We start from the raw sequence: 22193 nt of genomic DNA on the forward strand, positions 1-22193 counted from the left end.
CCCTCAACGACAGAAGCACCGAGCGAAGATCATCGCCCACCCACAGAGAGCTACTCCATACACCATCTTCATCGGCCTATCTGAACTGTTATCAGTAGACCAAGGGCGGTGAACTCCAACCGGCAGAAAAAGCCAAAAAGACACTGCGGACGCTTCAAGATCTCGCGTTTACAGCATTGACTGACCTCCACACATCAAATCAATTGAGCGGACAGTCTTAAGTGCTCGGCGAGCATTCTGCGATACATCTGGACTGGATGTTTCGGACCTCCCTGCGGTCTTTGAAAGACCCTCTCCGCGAACATGTCTGCTTTTCCTGTTTAGCTCAGGGACTCGGTCGTCCCCGGTTGCGCCAGTTCTACAGCTCACCTCCATCACGCGCTAAATCTGGCGATGACCAGGCTGCCGATGGCAACACTTCTGCGAAGGGCGCCTCAAGCGCTCGTGCCACCTCTGATAAGGTATCGTTCTTCTTCGCACTGGCTCTGAAACCAGCTACGCCCGAAGTCTCGCTTTACTCCTAGATTCAGCTGCTGACTTTCCATTCTCCCAAGGAGGATTCCCCCCCATCGAAGAAGAAGAAGAAAAAGAGAAAGGGTCTAGAGGATGGTACGGACTCCGTTATTCGCAGAGTATCTTCGGCCGCATCTGCGTCCCTTCAGGAAAAGATCATCCAATCTGCGACCCTTCAGGAACAGATCATCCAAATGCTTCGCGACGAAGAAGCCAAGGTACCGACGGAAACTACAAGAAGGAGACATGGAAGTACTGCACCAGACACTGGCCCACCAATTCGGCAAGCACAGAGAGTGACGGCGAAGATTAAGCAAGATGAGCTCTCCGCGTTGGAAAAAGCGAAATCAGAGGATCCAGGCGCTCCATTCCAAGGCCATGTGAGATACAGCATTTCTTTTTGCAGTTCGCTCTGTAGCTGACCCACAGACTAGGAGGACAGCACTGCTCGTATTCAGTCCTCTCTTCAGTCGGTTGTGTCTCAACTGGATTGCAGAGGTACAACTCCCGGGTCCAGAGAATCCATCCGAACCTTGTCGGCGGTTGCGCGCTCTGCACTGGGTCGACATTCTGGTGTATTGCATTCCGAAGAATTATCTATCACCCGTACGTGATTTATTCCTCCTTCAACGTACTTTAGAGTATTTAGCTCATTGATGCAAAGCTCTGAAAATTCAGACCCCTTCGGTTCCTCGATTGTCATTTGGTCTTGACAGAGTCTTGTTCAAGTAAGTTGCTTCCGACCTTGTCTTTAAGTCATGAGGGTGAGCTAATGCTTTGTCCCTTAAGCCCTGGTGTCTATCATCTCCGTGACCCTCGATCCCGCGTCTTCAACTTCGATCCGTATCTGGGCTCCATTATGCCTGTCACTGAATTCGATTTTGATGCACTCAAGGAATACATTACATCGTCCAGGGACGAGACTCTTCGGCGAATTGCAGCAAAAGAGAAGAAGAAGTACGTGGGCTCATCGTCGAGCATGACCTCGGTACTATCTCATTTCCATTACCTGCTCTCTGCGTGGAGACCAATCGACGCCCGAAATATGTCACAGGGCTTCCCAGATAAGTTGCGTACATTTACACGCCTCTTGCGAGCGCCGGCAGCCATGTTTCTCCGGTATCAAGACGGTGTATACGCCATTGATGCCGATAAAGAGTTTGAGTCTGCCAACATTCTGATGAACCTTGGCAAGTCGTTAGAGAAACTTCTGACTCTGCCCAAAGAGGATTTTGAGCGATACAGGAGGACCAGTACGAACAAAATTTCTCCGGAAGAAGAGCAGGCTATTCCCGAGGCCTACCATTATTCGACAATGGGCGATTTCGTCATGAGATCTCAATTGGACGCTTATGATCCCAGGCTTCCGGGAACTGGAATGTTCGATCTGAAGACCCGAGCGGTTGTGTCCATCCGTATGGACGTACGCAACTTTGAACATGGCCTTGGTTACGAGATTCGCCATCGCTTCGGCGGCTACGAGTCCTATGAGCGCGAATTCTTTGACATGATTCGAGCTGCATTCTTGAAGTACTCTCTCCAAGTACGAATTGGTCGTATGGATGGCATATTCGTCGCCTTCCATAATATCGAGCGTATCTTTGGATTTCAGTACATCAGTTTGCCCGAAATGGACCAGACTTTGCACGGTCAGTCCGACACTACGCTGGGCGATACCGAATTTCAACTCAGTCTAGCACTATGGAACAAGATCCTTGACAAAGCCACCGAAAAGTTTCCAAAGAAGTCTTTGCGATTCCATTTTGAGACCCGAGATGCGCAGACGCCGTTCATGTATATCTTCGCGGAGCCGGTCACCGATGACGAAATTCATGCCATTCAAACGAAGAATCAGGAGGAAATCGAGGCCTACCAGCGACGCATTCTCGACCTACCCTCAAAAGAGCGTATTAAACCTACTACACACGCGCCATCAGGTCTCAAAGCAGGAAGCCAGCCAACCACCCCGGCAAAGGACAAGACTGATGAATCGAGCGATAAGGAAGAGGGGTCACCGGAGGAAATTTCCACTACATCCAATGTCGATCAAGAGACATCCGCAACTTCAGATAGTTCGCCTGCCTCGGAGATTCAAGACGCATCCGCGGAGCAGGCTCACGGAGCGCCGCGGGACTTACTTGCCATGACCCTCACGATCAAGAACGAATTGAACGGCAACTATGTCGAGCGGCCGAGCAATTTCACAGCGTCCGACAAGTGGACGGTCCAGTGGGAGCTGACCGAGGTGAAACAGCCGCAAGCGCAATCCTTGTACACTGCATGCCAGAACCGCCGGGCAAAGTCCCTCGCAACCCGCGGAGAGGGCGAGAGCGGCGTTGCGGCCAATGTATATATCCGTAAACTGCGGGAGCTCTCCCGACAGGGCCGCGAGTTCCGCCAGAAGGAGGACGCACTCGACAGGAAGCGGGGAATCGTCGTTCTGAGCGATGCGGTCTAGTCGATCGTCTTCGCATCCCGCGTGCGGTAGCGACATTCAGCATTTTTAATCATATACCTTCTGGGTTTGAGCTTGTCATTCGGTTTCTCCCTTGATGTCTACTTCGACCACTGTTCCAAGAGAAGGAGAAACCGTTCTGCATTTCTCGGTGCCCGGCCTGCGTCTTTGGTATCATTCACGGCGTTTAGGGTTAGTCTCAAGCAACGTAATAGTGTACGGCTCACTGTATAAACATGTACTTTTGGTCACCTCAATTTCCGAACAATTCGGGCAAATTTTAAGATACCTCCTGATTCTTACTTTAGTTCCAGAAAGGCAATGTCTTGTTCTAGCCGTGTCCTGTAATACTGCGCTGGTGCTGGCACGTGTCGCAGAACAGATTCAAGTTCTAGAGAACACAGCTTCATTGACTGAAACTACAACACCTTCAAGATCTGAAACGGAAGAATTCGATAATCTAGAATATATATTCATACATGAATGCTATCTAAATACAGAATTCGTGTAAGAAAAAGATATCATAGTATTCAACAGAGCCTTATCTCGAGGCAGCACGCAACTTTCGAGATAGACAACAACTCTATGACATTATCAATTAGAATCATCAGACTTCCATGCCGTAAAAGAAAAAGACACAAATATCGGCAAACGGGAAAAGAAGAGAGTGAAAGCAAAACGCCGAGGAGATGTGCATTCGCGCTAGTAGGATCTTACAAACAAATGAGACAAATCGTGCACCAAGTCCATGCGCCAAAACTCGCAGATCCATGTGATGCTCACCTTCAGCCTTTGGTAGACGCCTTGGAAGGAAAAAAAAAGAAAATGGAAAAAAAAAAAAAAAAAAAAAAAAAAAAAATAAGAAGAAATGGCTCGGCAGGGATATTCGTTGATAATCAAGCGCCAAAAGAAAGCGGGAAAAATGCGGAAAAAAGGAGGCAAGGAGCAGCAGGAGTTAGGAGGAAGTTGGTCCACGCAATAGTGTTCAAAACATGCAGCCATGGTGATCCACGAATTTGCTTCCAGGAGCGCCGTGAATGGCTCAGATCACAGATGGGTTGGATTGTAGGTACAGGCAGGCTCAGCCAAGAGAGAGAAATGAAGAAAGAAGCGAAATGAAAGAAGAAAAGAAACTGTTCTCGGATATTCAGGAAGAAGTTGTGCTGCACAATTCATAACGTGTCCTTTCCAATGGAGGATTCCCAGAATCGGCTTGGAAGATGATGCATGAATTCAAGCGAGTCCAGAGAAGCTCATCCAACTTCGCAGCTTTGGGGGACTGTGGACACCATCAACTATCGAAACCCGCGTAGTTCTAGTTGAGGCGGTGTCCAATCCAGCTGGGGAGGTGCATCACTAGAGACACAAAGAGGCCCAGGTTTCAATTTATCAAGACCGCGCCGATCTTTCGATATGCCTTTGCTGAGGAAGCCCCTTAGGGTGGAGGAAGCTGTGCCGTATGCACTACGTGAACTCACTGTAGTACCCGCGCTTGTGGACACGGAGCTCGAGCTGCGGGCGCTTCGGACGCTGTTAGGTTTGACTGTAACTGATGGGATTGCAGGAACCGGCACTGCCAAGCGCGCCGAGGGTGAATTAGAGGTAGAATACTCTGGGGGCAAGCCTGCAAACCCGTGGTGCGGTAGCACGACACCGGCTGTCTGTGGTCGATCGCCCAGTTCGGCTCGAAAGCCACTATCCGCGTCGAGGCTCTTGAAGATGTCCAGATGGCTGCTCGTGCTTTCTGCACTGGCAGTTGATGGCGTTGGAGGGTCGACCTTCGCTTCAGACGGTGGTGTTGCCTGCAAGCTGGTCTGAGAAATCGTAGGTTTCTCGTCGCTAAGTTCCGAATCACTGAGTTTCAAACTTTCCAGCATCGTCCCAAGGCTAGCCGCCGTAGCCGGCCGGCTATCACTAGCGGTATCGTCGTAGCCATCGTCGATTCCATTGGCCACGTTGTAGTTCCGAAAGAGATAGCGACGCAGACGCGCAACCTCCGAGTCCCATTTTTGATTCAGAGATCGCAGAATGATCTCGACATCGTGATCCATCTCATGGGAAGCCTGCACGGCGGTGGTCGACGCTGAGCTCAAAGACGGCGAGGTCATAGAACGAGTAGGGTTTGCCGCTGAGGAATGCTTGGACAGCTTATTCCCCACCGTCGTGTTCTTGACATGAATGGCAGCGTGGATCGAGCGGCGAATAGAGCTTGTAGTGGAGCTCTGCGCGTGACTCAGATCCCGCTTCACGTTCTCAATCTCCCGCCGGAACTTGTCGAGGGACTGAACCCGGTCGCGGTCCATGGAAGAGAGATTCAAGATTGTCCTGTTTCGCTGGAGTCCGTTGACCAGGACAGTGAACGATTGCAAATTGATGTCGTTATTCTCACAGTGGACCTCCCGCAGGCAGGTGTTCTCTTCCAGCACGGAGGCCAAAGTGCTCGCGCCTTGAAATCCAAGTTTCTGGTGCTCTATCTTCAAGACCTTGAGGGACTTGTTCTTTTTCAAGCCGGTCAAGGCCAGGTTGAGCCCAATTCCAAACCGTGCCACATCCAAGTGTGCACTCTCTCCGCTGATATCAAGGTCTTCCAATGTGTTGTTCTCCTCGAACATCAATTGGAGCGATCTGCATGTCTCCGGTCCGGCGTCATACGGCAGTGAGGCTTTGGAGATGTCGAGATATTTCAGGGTCCGGTTTATTCTGAGAGCCTCCACGAGTTCCTGAAATTGCTCTTCCATCTTAAAGTCAATCATCCTCATTGAAAGATGCGACGGTGTCTTGTTTTGAGATATGGCGTTGAAAAGATACGAACAACCAAGGTCTAGGCGGTTTTCACTGACATAAAGATGCAGATCTCGAGGCGCACCAACCACAGCTATTGAGTGCAGAAAAATGGCAACATCCTGCCCTGTCAATCCACACTGGTCAAGCCGAAGTACACGTAAGTCGCGAGATTGATCGCTGGCCAGATAAGTAGCTATCGCATCGACAGTCTCTCTATTCACTGCAGTTCCACTCAGAGAAAGCTCCTGCAGCCGCCATCTGAACAGAGTCTCTGGGCTGATCAGCGGTTCTGGGCCCGAAGTTCGGGAGATGCGTGAGAGATCCAATCTTTTCAGATTGCCAAAGTGCCCGAGGTACTGTTGGAGTAAGTTGGGACCCAAACGGCCCTGTATACCAGAAAAGTTGATGGCCTCTAGCGTAGAGGCTTGAGTAACGAGTGTCGAAAGAAGAAGATCAATGTCGTGAACGGTCAGGCCGCAGTGCCCTACTTCCAATGCACGTAAATGACTGCCTTTCTGCGAGGCAGCGTCGACTAAGTAGTCGAGATCTGAATCTCCGAGTCTGATTCCATTGAGCGCAACAGAGTCGACGCTCGTGAGCTCCCGGCGGCAGATGGGAAAAAGGGCTTCAGGAATTCCACATCCTGGATCGTGACTCTCGCTATCAGACCTAGGCGTCCGACTCAATGTGTAGGAAAAATCAAGCCGTTTAAGGTATGTGCTTTTCAGGGCCAACGCGCGAATCTCCTGTGACAGCACTGACAAGTTCTCCTGGCCGGGAATGTGAATGGGAGAGCCGGAGCGAGTGAGGAGAGCGTCTTTGTCCACTCCATGGAAATCACGAACACTCTGGAGCGCATCCAAGCTGACCCTGCTAAATGAGATAGAGCAGAAAGACTCGTTGTACCGAAGAGCTCGTAAGACCGCAATGAGCTCTAACGCCGTGTATTTCTGGCGCTGGGGCGAAGCGGGCGGCAGAAGTCTAAAGCAGGGCGCATTGTCACATTGCATGTCAATCGTATAGCGAATGTTAGAGGTGTCGATATCATAACTGGCGGAATAGGCGACCAGCGTCCGATCAAAGCAACCGTAGTCTTCGTCCAAGCTGACAGGAGGGTAATTGCTCTCATGGTTCAAATCGCGAGGCACAATAAAATCGTATGGCTGCCGGAGCCACAACGGACGCAAAAACTCCGTCTGTTGCCTTATCCAGAAAGCAACCTCGAGCGAATGTACCGAAGCTAGGAAGACCGAGAATGGCTTGCGAAGCGGAAGCCGAAACGTCAGATGGAGGCTATCGTCACCCCATTCCATTGATAAACTGGTCAGATTCATCAAGCCGAAAGATGTTGCGGTTTCCAGATCGGACATCGAAACAACGGAAGAGCGACTGGAGATTTTGTGCAAAGGTATTAAGTGCAGCTTATGCGAACCCAAGGCGAGATAGCACCCGGTAGGGGAAAGCTTGGTGAGGTCATCCGATGAGGCCCGTGTGGTAGACTTGCTACTGGAGGCCATCTGGATGACCCGAAACATACGAAACGTTTCAGGGTCGTAATCTCTCTCGTATTCGAGCATCCGGGCCACGCACTCGATCGACTTCTGGTCGAAGGGTAGAGGATCCGCACTACGGGTCATTTCTGCTGCTGAACGAATTCCTATCATCCACAGGTTAAGTTCCTGGAGATCTGGCGTTTGCATCTGGATGAAAGCAGCCTTGTGTAGCCGCTCGTCCAGATAGGCAACTTCGACCATTGACGAAGGTCTCCCGTCGTCCAACATGTAGACTGCGATGATGCTATTCAGAGGGATTCCCGCAGAGACATCGTTGGGAGCAGCAAGCTGGGGTTCTTGCAACGAGTTAATTGAGGCGATTGATTGGCGATTCATTGCAGGTGAACGCGTATAGGATGCAGGGATTGAGGAGAACATCTCCGCAGCTTTGCTCTGACTCTTGAACCGAACGAGATGCGTATCCGTGAGGACCAGGTACTGACTTTTCTTCCTCCACATGCCCCCTGTCGTCTGGACCGCACCATGATGCAGAATGACCGAACCGATCCCATTTCGAGACGCAAAGGCGTCTTCATCGTCAACCGGCGAACCTCTTACGCGCCCGAGAGACTTTTCGTCGTCATCCAGTGAATGAAGCGATCGTAAAGAACCAAAGACAGACGTGCGCCTTTTCTGCAGGGATTTACGTCGGGAACGAGTGGTCTCCGGACCTATTATTGTATGTGTCGACGCTATGCAGGCTGCCGTTGATTCCGATTCGATCGTGTTGGGCCAATGCTGAGCATTGTTGCCCGGAGCTCTTGCTGGGCTGGTGTTCCGGACACCAAAAAACCCGGAATTTCGTCGGTTCTTCTTCTTGAGAGTGTTGACATCATCCGACGGCGATCGATCGTGGGTAATCGCGGAACCGGATAGAATTGAGGTCGTCGACGACGGGCTAAACACGCTCAGGCTTTTTCTGCGCTCTTTCTTCCCCAAGCTGTCGGCCATGGCGGGGAGGAGCGGATAAATTGGAATAGGTTCAGATCCAAGGCAAGCGTAGAAAAAGGGAAATAACGAGTGTAAGGGAAGTTATTAAAGGAGTGAAAAGTCCTCACATCGACGACATTGACGTCGTTCTCACTAGGAGAGCAGCGCAGAACAACCAAGTTAGCTGAGTGTCACCACATGGTAATGACGGGCATGCATATTGGATGAAGACCAGCTAGTAGTAGATAGTGAGAGCATGTTTTTCGGACCATGAAACTAGCTCAGCCAGTGGTCCTGTGGAGCAGGGAAGATGGGAGAAGGAAAACGAGGGAAAAGCAGACTAATTAGGGAGAGGGAAGAAGAGGGAAAGGAGAAGAAGAAGTGGAACATACAGCAGTCCGTCAAGGCGCCATGAGAAGCAATTGGTAGACTGAGGGGGAAGCACCAGAGCTACGGCGAGGACAGTGGTACTTTAGGACAAGCACTGTAGCTTGGAGGTAGTCACCAGAGATTTTAATAAACAATCGAAAATGGTTGAGAAAAGTAAAACAGTAAAGTAAAGAAAAAAAAAAATATTGAAGTCCGCAATTTTCCTAGGAGCTCAAGGCAACCACTAACTGAATTGATCACCAGAAGGAGAACAGAAAAACAAAAGAATGAATGGTACGTGGAAGGTTACAATGAGAGAGAGGAGCAGAGAGACGATAGCCGCCCCAGAGAGAATCAGAAGAACAGAAGCAGCGGATGAAGCGCCGGAAAGGGAAGCAGATGAACACGAAAGCAGCCAACAACGAAAAGAAGAATGAATTGACTAGTACTGCCTTGCAATACTGGAGGAGAAAGGGTTACAGGTAGCTAAGGGTATGATAGTATGATAATAATGAGATGTGAAGGTAATGGAGTACGATAAGAACAGGGAAAAATTAATCAGGAACAGGAACGAAATAAGAGGATCAGGAACAAGATTCCACACCAGAACCAGAGGGGAGGGAACAATGGATGGAGATGGATGGTGGTTGGCTATCTTAGTAGTATTAGCAAGTGAATCAATAAAGATGACGATAATAGAGAGGTACGATAACTCGATATAAATGGCGACTGCTAGTTCAATGACTACGGAATATCTACAGTCCAAAAGATCGCAGTCATTCAATTTGCTGATTGACAACAAGCATGATGTCAGCGTGGAATCATGTAAGCAATTTTACTATGTTTATTTACCCTCTTTTCTTTTTATCAGTTACGTACAAGTTACAGGTTACTGCTGCAAACAGCCCTGGCGGCAAGACGAGAACAGTCAAGGACGATCAATGCCTCATGGTGATGCTGATGGCAAAATTTAATGCTACTTGCTGACTTGATCAATAATGATCATAGGGCTCCGCAATGGGAAATGATCAGATGGACTCCATCGCAATGTATGGGGAAATTGGCAACAGTAGCATCATACCCATAGTATTATGTACCTCCGTATCAGTCCTTTAGCTTCTCATCCTGACCGTCCGGCATTGACACTACTGACGGCGAGTATCTAGATGACCCGGATACCTCAGTCTCTAGCCAGGTCCTCTGTAGCTAAAAAAGGGGTTGAATTTTGAAACATAGTGGATTTAAGCTACCTGATACCAATTAACACTTAGCCTATCTTGGTAACCAATTTGAGGCGACCCTTCATTTACAAAAAGCGTGACGGACCTGAGCCACACCAGTTGTAGACAAAATAAACGAACAGAGGACTCTTCCATCGTACAAGAACAGTTCAAGATACTTTCTTTAGCTCATAGTCGGGTTTCAGGAGACGAACGCCTCCGAAGGACGGAATCTCTACACTGTACGACAGCTAAATACAGCTTTCAGCTAGCGCAATGCAAGCTCCACCAGATCTCTGGATCGTGTGGATTACTCAATTTAGAGAGAGAGAGGTATTCCACTCTGAGAAAATGGTACACTGTCCAGCTCCAAGTCTTTTGCAATCTCAATTTTATCTCCCAAGGCCAGTGCCTAGTACCGTCAACTATGTGGAACTCAGGGTGGTTCCTGCCTCCTTTATGGTTCTGACTTCGATCCTATATGAATAAGCCTGAAAGATACTCACTACCTTACTCATTCACCTGAACGGAGCCATCGAAGCCTATTTCATTGAGACACAAGCCTGGCGCCTTCGAGAAGCTGAGAATAGCCGCGAACCCCAGCAAAGTAAGGTTGCAAGTGACTTTGGCTTAGGGCTAACCATCATAGTACTCGTAATACAAGGCCAAGAAAAGCCATTTGGATCGAGTGATTTACCCTTGATGTCATTTTACAGATCGTTTCCAATCGTGGCCCTTTTTATCCTACGATCAACTTGGAGTCTATGATGCAGCACAGCTTGTATTCTTGATGAATGACGGAGTCCTATTGCTGATCTGCGCAATAGCTGAAGATCTACAGGACTTAGTCGAGCCGTCGTCACGGAGATATAGCGTTTCAGATTCATCCCCGCAGAGAAAGCAAGTACCGCGGCGAGGAGAGAACGGCAACATAATGCGCCCATCGGCCAGTTGAGCCATGTAGTTAGGGGCAGGCCATTAGTATCGTTCTGTTCATTGTCTCGGCTCGACACGATGCAATGCCACACATCGACACTGCCTCTGTGTTTTCGGCTCGTGGGTGCCTTCGATGAGTGGAGACATTTGATGAAATTTCAAACTCGTACAAAATCCGTCTACTCCGATTCCGAGAATCGTGCTACCCTCTGTGCCTGCAGTCGTTCAGCTCGTTTTACCTTCCGCATGAAATCAATATATTCGTTCACTCTCCGCTCGGCCCAGATGCATCCTCCCAGAGTCATTGCCGCAATTTGTAAGAAGACTTTAAACTGCGGAGTCAATCCTCGGTAGACCCGGGCCGTCGGAGACAGCCACTCAGAAAACCCCTCGAGGGGGCCGTAGATGAATTTGGACCGTAGATGGTCCTTGGAAAATGGCAGTGTCCTCGGACGACTTGATGACGGCGACGCCGGTGGATGTGACGGAGTTGCTGCTGTGGGAGAGAACTTGAAAGGATGAGGAAGCATAAGGATCATATGTGCAAGAATGGACACGGAGCCAAACTACCAATCAAGAGCTGTGCGTCAGCATGTTGCACTCATTTGGCCAGCACATACTTCTAAATTGGCCCAAGCGATTGGAACAGAACGCTTGGGCAAGGTCTGAACATCCACTTCATGAACCCGATATGGAACTCATCTGGAAATAACAAGGATTATAATGATCAAACCCACCCGAAAAGCTCCAGTGAGGAACCCTCGAACAGCCTCCGACGTGACCTCGTCTGGGGGATCAATGTCCCCTTTCTGACTCACTGTAGGCATGACCGAGAAGTTGATGATGTGCCAAGGGTTCTATAGATGTTATGGGCTGAGAAAGAGAAATTCCAGAAGAACCGTTGACATGAAGTCGAGATGACATTTTCAGCTGTTATCATTTGATAACACTGTGAATGACGCAAGCTATGGTATACAGTCGGATTAAGTGATTGTCCATTTCCGGAATACTGATACGCGGGACATGTTCCGCTAAAAAAAAGCGACGCTGAACCAGCCCTTGATTATCACCAGTCCTTGAGTCGAGATACTGCTAACAACAGCTTGAATCAGGATTCAATTGCACGGGTAACGGCTTGTCTACTAAATCCCACATCCACAACCCTCCAATTACTGAAACTGCCGTCCTACATCTACACAATGCCTCTCTCCGCACGAACAGCGACCGTCTCGCGGGTGACCAACGAGACCAAGATCCAGGTCTCCCTCTCTCTGGACGGCGGCGTGCTCCCTCCATACGAACCGTCGGAGCATTTCCCTGCTCCTGAAGACCTGAAGGAGGTAGAGGCCGCCAAGCACGGCATCGTTCCTCCGAAGAATGCCGCCCATGCGACCCAATTCACACCTACTCAGCAGATCACCGTGAGCACCGGGATCGGGTTTCTGGATCACATGCTGCATGCTTTGGCCAAACATTCTGGGTGGAGTTTAGCCATCAGAGCCAAGGGAGATCTGTACAGTATGGCCTTCAGTCTCGCCCACTAGCACTGTCTTGTGATTAACGTGTTATACAGTTGACGATCACCACACCACCGAAGATACCTTCCTCGCGCTCGGTACAGCCTTCACCAAAGCCCTAGGCGCCCGTCAATCCCTTGCGCGATTTGGACGCGGCGATGCTCCGCTCGACGAAGCTCTCTCCTGGGCTGTGATCGACCTCTCCAGCCGTCCCTGGGCCGTGATCAACTTGGGCTTCAAGCGGGAGAAGATCGGGGATCTGAGCACCGAGATGATCACTCATGGACTGCACAGCTTCGCGCAGGCTGCTGATGTAACACTACATGTTGGCTGCACATACGGAGATAACGACCACCACCGTGCGGAGAGTGCGTTCAAGGCGCTGGCCGTAGCTATCCGCACTGCCTGTGCCAGAAGGGTGGCTGGTGAAGTCGGAGCGGGAGATGTGGTTAGTACGAAGGGAGTGCTGTAAGGGTGCTGAAGTTTATATGAGGGGGGAAACGTCAAACAACGGGGCGTTTGTTTTGCTACGGATATATCAGCGGTTCGAGAGACGAAGTAACGATGGTACAGATGAATTCCAAAGAATACACTGCATTGCTCCTCAATTGGAACCATTAGTCGAAATGCAAAAGCGCTCCTCCAGAGAACTCTAAGCACCCAGCGCCTGCACGGCCCGCGTCCAGTACGCCTTGCGCTCCTCATTGGCATCTGTCCCCACACAACTGGTGATATACTTCTGCCACCCAGCCTCCGAGCCAGACTGCAGCTCCGACCGCACATCCTGCGAGCACTGCGTGGTGAGGAACCAGGCCCCAGAACCAAAATCATATTCCTCATTCGACAGCAACAGGTCAAGTACACCCGCCGGGTCGCCCGAAACACCCTTCAACTTGTCGGCAAGAGCCGGCAGAGAAGCCGCGTACTTGGCATTGAATGCAGGCGATTGCATATTCCGAGCTATTCGAATCCCAACACAGTCAGCCCTCCTGTCGCGCAAAGCTTAAGTGCAAAATACAAATCGTAAAACTGCATAACATACTGCCCTGGCCCGCAACACCGGGGAAATGGTTCCTATTGTACTCAAATTCCAAACTCTCAAACGCCATTAACCCGATGACGGCCGCCTGCTCGGCAGCCGACGTCACCTTGTACGTCTCGAACGACTTGGCAATGTTGGCCGCGGCCTGCTCGGACGTGGCACATTCGCCTGGGGCAGGCGCGTCCGCGCACGACTTTGACTTGGGCGCGATGGTTTCGATCTGTGCTGCTGTGATCTTCACCTCTCGGGCCAGGTGTTGGGCAGTGGTGGAAGCTGGAGCCGCGTAGCCTAGGGTAGGGAGGGCGAGGAAGAAGAGAGCGTTGTAAAGATGGGTTGGCTTCATGTTGAGCTGCGCTGTTGCGGCTGGCCTGTCCCGCTACCGGCAATTGGAATGTATAACAGACGGTATGAATCCTGGGAGGAAGTGATCTAAAGATGGATGAGCGGTACTGGTTTCAAACGCAGGCTTTATATGATTTCAAAAAGCAAGGCAGGTAATGCTGATGAGATCATTAGTCACTAGTCACATCCTTCATCACCAGAGCAGCGACAAGAGTTTGCATTCTTCATTACCCATTCCCACATATTTCAGGGTGGAGAGGAAATGGCTGGTGAAACTGCGCCTGAATAGAACGAACAGAGGTCTACGGAGTCGCTTTGTGTCATGTTTCATTGTAGTTGTATTTGCAGGGGTAGATTTGTCTAGAAATTACCTATCCTACCCCCTGGTGTGGTTCTGGATTCGTCGACCGTTGCAAAGACGATTATGTCTCTTAAGGTGCTGCTGGACGAATCTGAAGCATATGCCTCTCGCAGGTCCACCCACGCCTGGTATGCATTAGCGGCGATCTGCCAGTGTCGAACTCAAAAGGTGATTGGAACACGGAGAATCGGGGCTGAAACACTTTGCACAGTATCCTTCCAAGCTGCATGGTGCTGACGACCAAACAGGATGGAGAACAGCTTACTGACAACCTCTCAGGCTTACTGGATCATCTGGAGCCCAAGCCTCCAATTCCATAGCACTCCTTCTCCACCGGTCCTCGAATGATAACTTGAAAGTACAGAGGCATCCTTGGGCTTGATAATGAAGAAGAGGATCGTCACTTGATTGGCCTGTTCAAGCGTATGTATCATCGCTTATCAAAATTCTATTTCCGGTCTGCTTTCGAGCCGATACATTATATCCGTAGTGGGGATGAGCACACCCATCACGAGCGCAAGTCTATAGTGCCATGAAAGGTGGTGGGACAAAAAGGGGAGGTGAAAGATCAATACAAGGAATATATGTAAAAGAGACAATGGAGAATGAAAGGTGAAACGGAAAGAGCAAAGTAGATCACCAATACAGTGCGGGTAGGCTGCCTTGCAGACCACCTCGCATGCAGATAGATCCAAGTCATCTTGCCAAAACATGTACAAGCAACCATTTGATCCAAACAAGCGCTTCGGTCAATCCGTGACCCAAGAAAAACTCCATACATGCACGAATAAGCAGAAAAACAGGGCCCAGAACTGCGTGTCTCAGAACAGTGTTCGACCATCGGGAATAGTGGCTACAAGAAATGCTGAATGCAGGAGTCGTATCAAAATGCGTTGCGAGGTGACCACAGTCACATTTCAGTCACAAAAGAGGTGTAGAACCTTAATCGCGACGGCTGTAAAGTTCGAACGAGGTTTCCGTAACATGGGCAGATTCTTCGTCTTCTTTGAAGCTAACGCGACGAAGTAGCGTAGGCATCATGCCTCGAGATCGACGTGTGGGGGAGGAAGATAAGCGAACCAGGCTCGGTAGTTTCGAGTATCGGTAGCGGTATTTCGAGCTCAGGAGAATCATGCGCCCATAGACCCACCAGAGGCAGAATCCCACGACCGAGGCGAGGATGAAACCTAGAAGAGTGAGAAACACCCAATGTTGGCCCATCCAGAAGATCAACCTGGCATCTTTACCGTGCCAGCTGTTGCCGACATGGTGAGTGAAGAAGCTCCACGAATACTTGTTGTATTCATCCTGCATGAGAATCCGAACTCGTGCAGCCTCACTCGGTTTATCTTGCATGTATTCCTTCCAAATCACTGACAGGAAGAGAGGACCAGTCGAGTACATGACAGTAATATAAGGAAGCAGCCAGCTGCGGTCGTAAGATTTCAGCAATTCAATAACTCGAAGGAAAAACGGGTGTTGGGGAACGGATCCCATGGCATCGTTCGAAATACCCGTTGGAACGGTACGGCGCACCCAGGCAGGGTAGGAGAGGAGCGGATCCAAGCGCCGGTTGCAACCCTGAATAGGTTCGAGTTAGCAAATAGAATTCGCGGTTCAACACAGTAACCATGCTTAGAACACATACATCATCGAGGTCGATATATGTGCCACCAAAGTGAGCAAGCACAAAGTATCGGATAGTATCTGCCCGTTGGATCGGGTACTTGTAGCCGTCGAATGTGTCGAGGAACCACGGATATTCATCCTTGATAAATTCGCGGGACTTTTCGTTTGTCCATAGCTGATGGGGAGGACGCGTTAGTATAACGAGCCAACAGCTGACGGAAATGAAGCACATACAATGTATTCATAGTCTGGGTGCAGGTCTTTGCAGCTTTGTTGAGCCTCCCGCCATACTTCTGGTATTGTCTCGTTCTTGTATGTCTGGTGAATGATCTTGGGTATAATCTGCGGCCGTTGTTCGATTAAACTCGAATTTGGCGAGGGTAGCTCCGCGTGACGAATTGCATCGGCCGAGGCATCTTCTACCAGCAAGGATAGTAAGGTGAAGACACTGCGCACAAGAAATGATATGATAAGCAGGTTGACGATGAGAAAGATCAAGACACCGCGCCGCATGTTGGATGTGTAGTAGCACGACCGTGCAACTCTGCAACAGTACGGCCGAACAAAAGATGGACAGGAAGTTCCCAATTGAAGCGGAAATTGTTTTCTAACGTGATTTCGAGTCGTAAGGGCGTGTCGTGCGACGTTCTTCTGAGCGCGAAGAGGCCGCAGCAATTGTTTCCGGGTTGTTATTTATCTTCAACCTTGTTTTGACGCCAGCTCAGGGGGTCAAAAAGTTGACAATGTAAGCTCCAATTGCCGGATCTGGCGATTGTATACTAATTATTATCCGAAAAAATAGTGGTTGTATATGCGTGGAGGAGGACTAATGCTGTCGCAAAGCACAGGCGTTCTTCAGGAGACAGGGTAATAGGAGAGGTTCTGTTTGCCCTAAGTTTTCGACGCCCTTTTTGATTGAGAACCACAGAATTCGGCGCAAGTGCTCGCGAGATTGGGGAAGAGTGAGAGGACCGACACAAGATGAAGCCTAGTGACGGACGATAAGCCACTACTACCACCACTACTTATTAGCAGTAATAATAGTTGACGATTTCAAGAAATGATCTGAGAGGCTCGAATGGGGAAAGGGAGGCGGGAGGGGGGCCGTTGGGAAGAAGCGACGAATAATACGAAGCAGAGCTAACTTTGTCAAGGATAGATTTGAAAGAAAATTAGGCAAATAATCTTTAGAGAACGCTTTGGACCTGTAGTTCAATAATGGTAATGAATGTAGGAATGTTAAGTTCTTGGACTGGAGATAAATAAAAAAAAAAAAAAAAAAGAAAAAAAGGGTGTAAGGGAAAGAAATAGTCTTAGAAAAAAAAATTAAAAAAAAGAAAAGGACGAGAGAAAAATGATTTAGGGGAGTGAAGAGAAGGAACGAACGATGCCTTCGTACAAAGCATCAGCTAGAGAAAGACAAGTAGAGGGCAGTTGAAGAGCAAAAGAAAGAAAGGAGTGGAGGCGTGGCCGCGTGGGTGTTTGAGTCGTTCGATTCGCCCCATGTCAACATCCATTAACAGCGGTCCATGGTTACGAGGGACGACCATGGCAGTTCAGGGGAGAGTGCCCTGGAGAGGTGGGGGCGACGGGGCGTGATACTAGACTGAAGTGGAGCAAGTTTGCGAATATTCGGGGAAAGACTTTAGGTTGGAGTTGCGAGCCACTGCGCCAGGCCTAAGCCTCCGCCACACTACTTGATTTAGCCCGCGAAATCCTTACCTGATAAGGTCTAGTGTTGAACTTTCACCGGGCTAGTTTAATACCAGGGTTGAGGAGCATTGCAGTGCCCATTGAAATTAATTACGTACCTTACGCGCGAGTCTCTGGTAAGATATAATACTGGTAAACATGTAAGGTAGGTTAGGCAGGATGTAATCGTATGCTGAGATTCCTATTCGCATATTGTCATTGAGCTGATGGACGCCAATAGAAGGTAGTCTGATGAAGAGTCTTAAGTTCAAGAGGATTAGGATCAACGGCCAGTACAGCAGTCTATACTTAAGAAGCTTGCACCAATGAAACTAACGGAGCGACAAGGTTCGTCACTGAACTAGGCCATTTTAGCTCATAGTTTTTCTGCTTTCGGCGTTAGCATTTTGTTGAGGCAGGAAGGATAACTAAGCGGGATTGGCGCAGTTGTCCAAAGCCTTTCTCCTTTGTGAAGAGCATCGAACGTGCTTTTCTTCCTTCTATACAGATTAAGCGACCATTGTTATTTTCAATACAATATTATTCAGATGTTGATCTATTTAGTTTCTCTTTGGTTCTAGGGAGCAGGTGATCATATCCACCCTAGACTCTAATGATTTATTGACACGTATGATTTATTTGTTGGTGATTATATCAGTGTGGATTACGGATTTCCTTCTTATGCCTTGACTGTGTGTATTGACTGAACCAATAAATGAGGTGTCTGATGATAATGCAAGGTCGCTGCGGATAAAAATGACCAATCTTGGCTTGTAAGGTTGGAGCTAAAAACGTTCCTCGTACTCGTATCGCCGCTTGTGCATTGTGTAATGGCATAGTTATTACTATTATGATTTAATCTAGGTCTACCATGAATTCGACCTGATCACTCAACCAAAATGAAGGCTCGCTGTATGTATGAATATTTGAAGCTATCGATTTCGAGGATTGCTTCCTCAATTCCAACCAGTCACTCCGATTATCAACCACTTTGCGTAAGAAAAGAATTTTGTATCGCACCATAAAAGCCAGCTGTCAGCCTGTCGGTAAGGTAGTACGAACTGCGAGGCACGCGTATGCAAGCTCCCAAAATACCTTCGACGTCGTTTGAGGGCGCTGTTTGAGTAAGTTTATCTCAAGTTTCAGCATACTCCCGAGGTAACAGGATGGAGTTGTATGGCTAGCGTAACGTGTAATATTACGACCTATTGTGGCTTGGACATTACCACTTTACCTAGATAGGTACCGACAGCATGGAACGGGCAAAGGAGTACGTATGCTCTGAGGCAAGCCACGCTGCAGAGACCGCAGAGCAGGAAACTGCGAGTTATGGAAAGTTCCAAAAGCCACAGTATGGATGGTCTGAGTCGTACTATGGCATGGTGTTGAGAGGTACGCACTACAGGGTACTGTAGCTCCGTATTCGTGTCCCGCCTACTCAGCATATCTGCTCAGACGAGCTCGCCTCTGAAGCGCTCTTAGCATCCGTCTATCGGCTGCGGCGTAGCAAGCAGACAAGACTTCGGCAGCACGTCACATCGCAGTCCACAGTCCTCGTTCAATCTAACTCAGGACCTGATTTGCCCGCTTCCATCAAACTTACCTTAGTATCCCATATGCGGCAATGTCTTCTGATCTTACTCTTGTCAGGTGGCGGTGACAGCGGAACTCTTCCAAGCAAATCCTCTTCAATGGGGCGACAAGCATTTCCACAAATTTGGCAGCCTACATCATCTCAACGGAGTGCTGTCCCATTCTCAAATTCCAGAGATCGCCACAGAAGACCTCATCCACCTTGCGATCCTAGGCTTGAAGGGATGCCGAGCCTTGGTTGAGGAGGAAGGTCAAAACCCCGGCTCGAGCGTTGGCCAAGGGTTCCGAATTAGCACCAACAAATGAAGCCCAGAGACAGCTCTCTTAGACTGTTACCATTTCGCGCTGATCAAAAGACTCAAGTGGGTTGATCTAAGGTGAGGGTAGTGCTACAATCTAGCCGCAACGATGACTGCAGTGGCTTGTCTCATCTGCTCTTTGCTCAAGTTTACCAGACTTCGATTCTCCAAGACTTCCAACCTCCAGACATGCAGTTTACAATTCACAAAGGGTCACAAGGCATCTTACTGCCTTGGTGCGCTTGAACTGTAAAGAATCGAAGGGGCCCTTTTCTACTGTAGACACAGAAAAGCTGAAAAAATCAAAGTTCAATGTCCATGAATAACCGACCCCACAAAACCGAGAAGCCCAATCAGCATTCTCACAGTCTGAGGAAAACCACCTAGCTACCTGGAAAACTCGTGGCGTTTAAAGGCTTGGCCATATAGGGACTTTTTTCATTGGACTAAAATGCATGCAATCGGTGAAATTCATTCAAACTCGTAGTGGGCCAGTTATTGAAGGTTCCCTACCTTGAGTCTCACAGGCAAGACACACTGTTCCAGGATAAGCCATCTCTTCTCTGAGTTCCAACAAAAGCTGTTAAAGGGTCATCTGGAGGCCCTTGTATCTAATGATCGCTACAATCATTATTATTGTAAAGACGTTCGCCGGACCATTCAATGTCCAGCGTGATCTTCTGGTAGCTGAAGTCCGTGCAGCTGGACATCAGAAGGATGTAGTCACGCGTTCGTCAAGTGGATCGCACATTGCGAAATCGTTTGGGCTATTGAAAGGCTCATTGCAGACCATGAAGGTGGATGCCTAACTTAAACTGTACCAGCGCAGCCAAGATAAGCGTGCAGTTCTGCAGTGCACTGACTACTGGCCGATATCGAGTGTTGATGACGAACTGATCAACCGAAAAGCCATGCCTTGTCGCGAGTCGAGATTCGGTACGAGCCGAGGGCCTGAGGCAGACGCAGGAACTGATTTTCGTTTGATTTTTGCCTACAGCTTCGGTGGGCTACTTTAGTGGTGTTTGTCCTAAGCTCTGTCTCTATTCACGTCTAGAAGCGTCTATTCGACTAAGCAATGGATGAAATCCCCATAAGTCCCTCACCAGCCATTATAGCCAGAATGTCGTCGCAAATGATCGTAGTCCACCTGATACACAAGACCATTTGAAGCCAGCTTATACTGAGCGACACATAAGTTTTCATATAGCGGGACGATCATAGTTCGATATCCCCCATGTCTTGAGCCATCTCAACCAGGCGCCGATGTGCGCTGCACCTTGTCCTCGAATTTCTTCCAAGGTGTGCTGCTTGCTTGCAGTCGGGGCCCTGATATGTCGTGATCTCTAATTATCAACACACGGACAGTATCCCAAACAGATGACTTGTTGCAAGTAAATCCGTCCGAGCCTGGAGCACTAAATCCAACCGGGGCTAAACCGATTCCTTCTCAGGTAGTCCTTATATAGGCGGTAGCCGCGCTGGATGCGTTACTAGTGCGTGTGATCATCTTGCCCTGAATCGTGGGCCGCTGAATAACGTTGCTCAACATGCCAGCAACTCATCGGACCTCAGGCGCGGCCGCTGCAGCAAAATCACGGTTTACATTATCCGTATCTGTTCTTTGTGCCCCTCCAGCTCTTGCTCTCGGATCAAAGATTCGCCTCCACCATCGTGGTGGATCCAAGGGGCGATGGCCGCCGTGAAGCGACGGGTAGACGTCATTGAAGAAGTACCAGATGTGGCCGACAACAATGCCACAAATCTCATCCTTGGGTACAATGCCGTGTACAACCAAGCTGAAGGCCATCAAAACCCAGGGAAGATATGGCGCGGTGAAGACCAATATGCCGAGGAAACTGAGTCGAGTGTCTGGGTTGCGGCGACTCCAGATGTAGACCAGGCTAGAGGAGAGGGCGGTGCCTAGGAATGGAAGAGAGAGGAATGGTGAAATAAGGAGGAGAGAGGTCATCGCGTAGAATAACAGCCACGAAAAATGAGCGGGGGATCGACCGGAAGATTCTTCCAGGAGTCGCGAGTACCGCTGAAGGAAAAAGACATGGAAGAGTAGATCGAGACTTAATGGACCGAAGTAGAGAAATGTTGTGAGAAGTCGCCAGTACTGCCATTGCAGTCAGCCTTGCTCCTACTCAAATAACAGCGTCCTCTGCAGCTGCGGTTTCTTACGACGTACCTGAGACTTGAAATAAACTGCGCGGAAGCTGTAGAACAGCTGAAATGGAGTCAGGATATGACATTGCACCAATACTGAAGTAGCCACGGTCGCGACTGTCCACCATCGAGTGACTGGAGGCATTTCATAGAACCATTGCTCCAAGGGGAACTGCCCGCCCTGTCCACCATTTCCCCAGATGGCGGCCATTACGTCGGAGATAGAATAACAGAGCGGAGAACGAGTTGAGCTTGGTTAAGGAAGTGATTGACAGTGAGAGATACAATGAATTAAACGACAATCAATGACTTAATGAAGAGCATAGACAGTATGACTGAATAATGTACAAAAGGCACATGTGATCTTGGACAACATGTCAAACTGGGTAAATAATGACACGGCAGGCACAAGGGCTCCAGGTGGCCTTTTCTCCACCTCCGAACAAAACGTCAATCGGGAATTTGCTTACGGTTTGCTGACTTGAACGATAAGCAATTCAAATCTTTATCATCACGTGATATTCAAGCGCGCGGTACGCGTCAAATAATTCGAATGGCTGGGGACAACATTCTGCCGGCGCATTTAGTAGAGGCAGTGGAGACATGGAGTAATTGAGGGATCACCAGCCCCCCAATTCCATCCCAGCTGTCTTATTCTCGTTGAAGAAGGTTTTTCTCAAAGATAGAGGGCTCCATGCCAAGTGTTCCTCGGGTGGAATTGGTTCGACGTCAGGCCAAATGCACATTTAACATCTAGATTAGCATCAAAACAAAACAAACTACCTTTTG

General features: G+C 49.1%; 7 protein-coding genes across 7 annotated transcripts; 2 read left to right on the top strand and 5 right to left on the bottom strand.

Moving 5' to 3' along the window:
* Positions 1-257: 257 nt before the first annotated feature.
* On the top strand, positions 258-2971 carry Aud_004933 (Pet127 family protein; the record flags this gene model as incomplete). Its single annotated transcript, XM_043289869.1, has 5 exons — positions 258-461; positions 525-893; positions 948-1119; positions 1178-1241; positions 1303-2971. 5 exons carry the CDS (start codon positions 258-260, stop codon positions 2969-2971), a joined length of 2478 nt encoding a protein of 825 aa, XP_043145804.1.
* Positions 2972-4263: 1292 nt separating this feature from the next.
* On the bottom strand, positions 4264-8256 carry Aud_004934 (uncharacterized protein; the record flags this gene model as incomplete). The annotated part of the gene is made up of 1 exon (XM_043289870.1): positions 4264-8256. One exon carries the CDS (start codon positions 8254-8256, stop codon positions 4264-4266), a length of 3993 nt encoding a protein of 1330 aa, XP_043145805.1.
* Positions 8257-10939: 2683 nt separating this feature from the next.
* Positions 10940-11587, bottom strand: Aud_004935 (uncharacterized protein; the record flags this gene model as incomplete). Its single annotated transcript, XM_043289871.1, has 2 exons — positions 10940-11326; positions 11498-11587. The coding sequence occupies 2 exons, from the start codon at positions 11585-11587 to the stop codon at positions 10940-10942; spliced, it is 477 nt and encodes a 158-aa protein (XP_043145806.1).
* A 372-nt stretch (positions 11588-11959) lies between these two features.
* his3 (imidazoleglycerol-phosphate dehydratase HIS3) lies at positions 11960-12749 on the top strand (the record flags this gene model as incomplete). Its single annotated transcript, XM_043289872.1, has 2 exons — positions 11960-12278; positions 12334-12749. 2 exons carry the CDS (start codon positions 11960-11962, stop codon positions 12747-12749), a joined length of 735 nt encoding a protein of 244 aa, XP_043145807.1.
* Positions 12750-12929: 180 nt separating this feature from the next.
* Aud_004937 (uncharacterized protein) lies at positions 12930-13662 on the bottom strand (the record flags this gene model as incomplete). The annotated part of the gene is made up of 2 exons (XM_043289873.1): positions 12930-13237; positions 13320-13662. The coding sequence occupies 2 exons, from the start codon at positions 13660-13662 to the stop codon at positions 12930-12932; spliced, it is 651 nt and encodes a 216-aa protein (XP_043145808.1).
* Positions 13663-14964: 1302 nt separating this feature from the next.
* Positions 14965-16164, bottom strand: Aud_004938 (glycosyltransferase family 32 protein; the record flags this gene model as incomplete). The annotated part of the gene is made up of 3 exons (XM_043289874.1): positions 14965-15603; positions 15671-15826; positions 15886-16164. 3 exons carry the CDS (start codon positions 16162-16164, stop codon positions 14965-14967), a joined length of 1074 nt encoding a protein of 357 aa, XP_043145809.1.
* A 4629-nt stretch (positions 16165-20793) lies between these two features.
* derA (putative ER-associated proteolytic system protein Der1) lies at positions 20794-21615 on the bottom strand (the record flags this gene model as incomplete). The annotated part of the gene is made up of 2 exons (XM_043289875.1): positions 20794-21354; positions 21427-21615. 2 exons carry the CDS (start codon positions 21613-21615, stop codon positions 20794-20796), a joined length of 750 nt encoding a protein of 249 aa, XP_043145810.1.
* Positions 21616-22193: the final 578 nt, after the last annotated feature.

Source organism: Aspergillus udagawae (assembly GCF_001078395.1).
Source record: "Aspergillus udagawae IFM 46973 DNA, scaffold_3, whole genome shotgun sequence".
In the NCBI taxonomy this organism is placed as follows: domain Eukaryota; kingdom Fungi; phylum Ascomycota; class Eurotiomycetes; order Eurotiales; family Aspergillaceae; genus Aspergillus; species Aspergillus udagawae.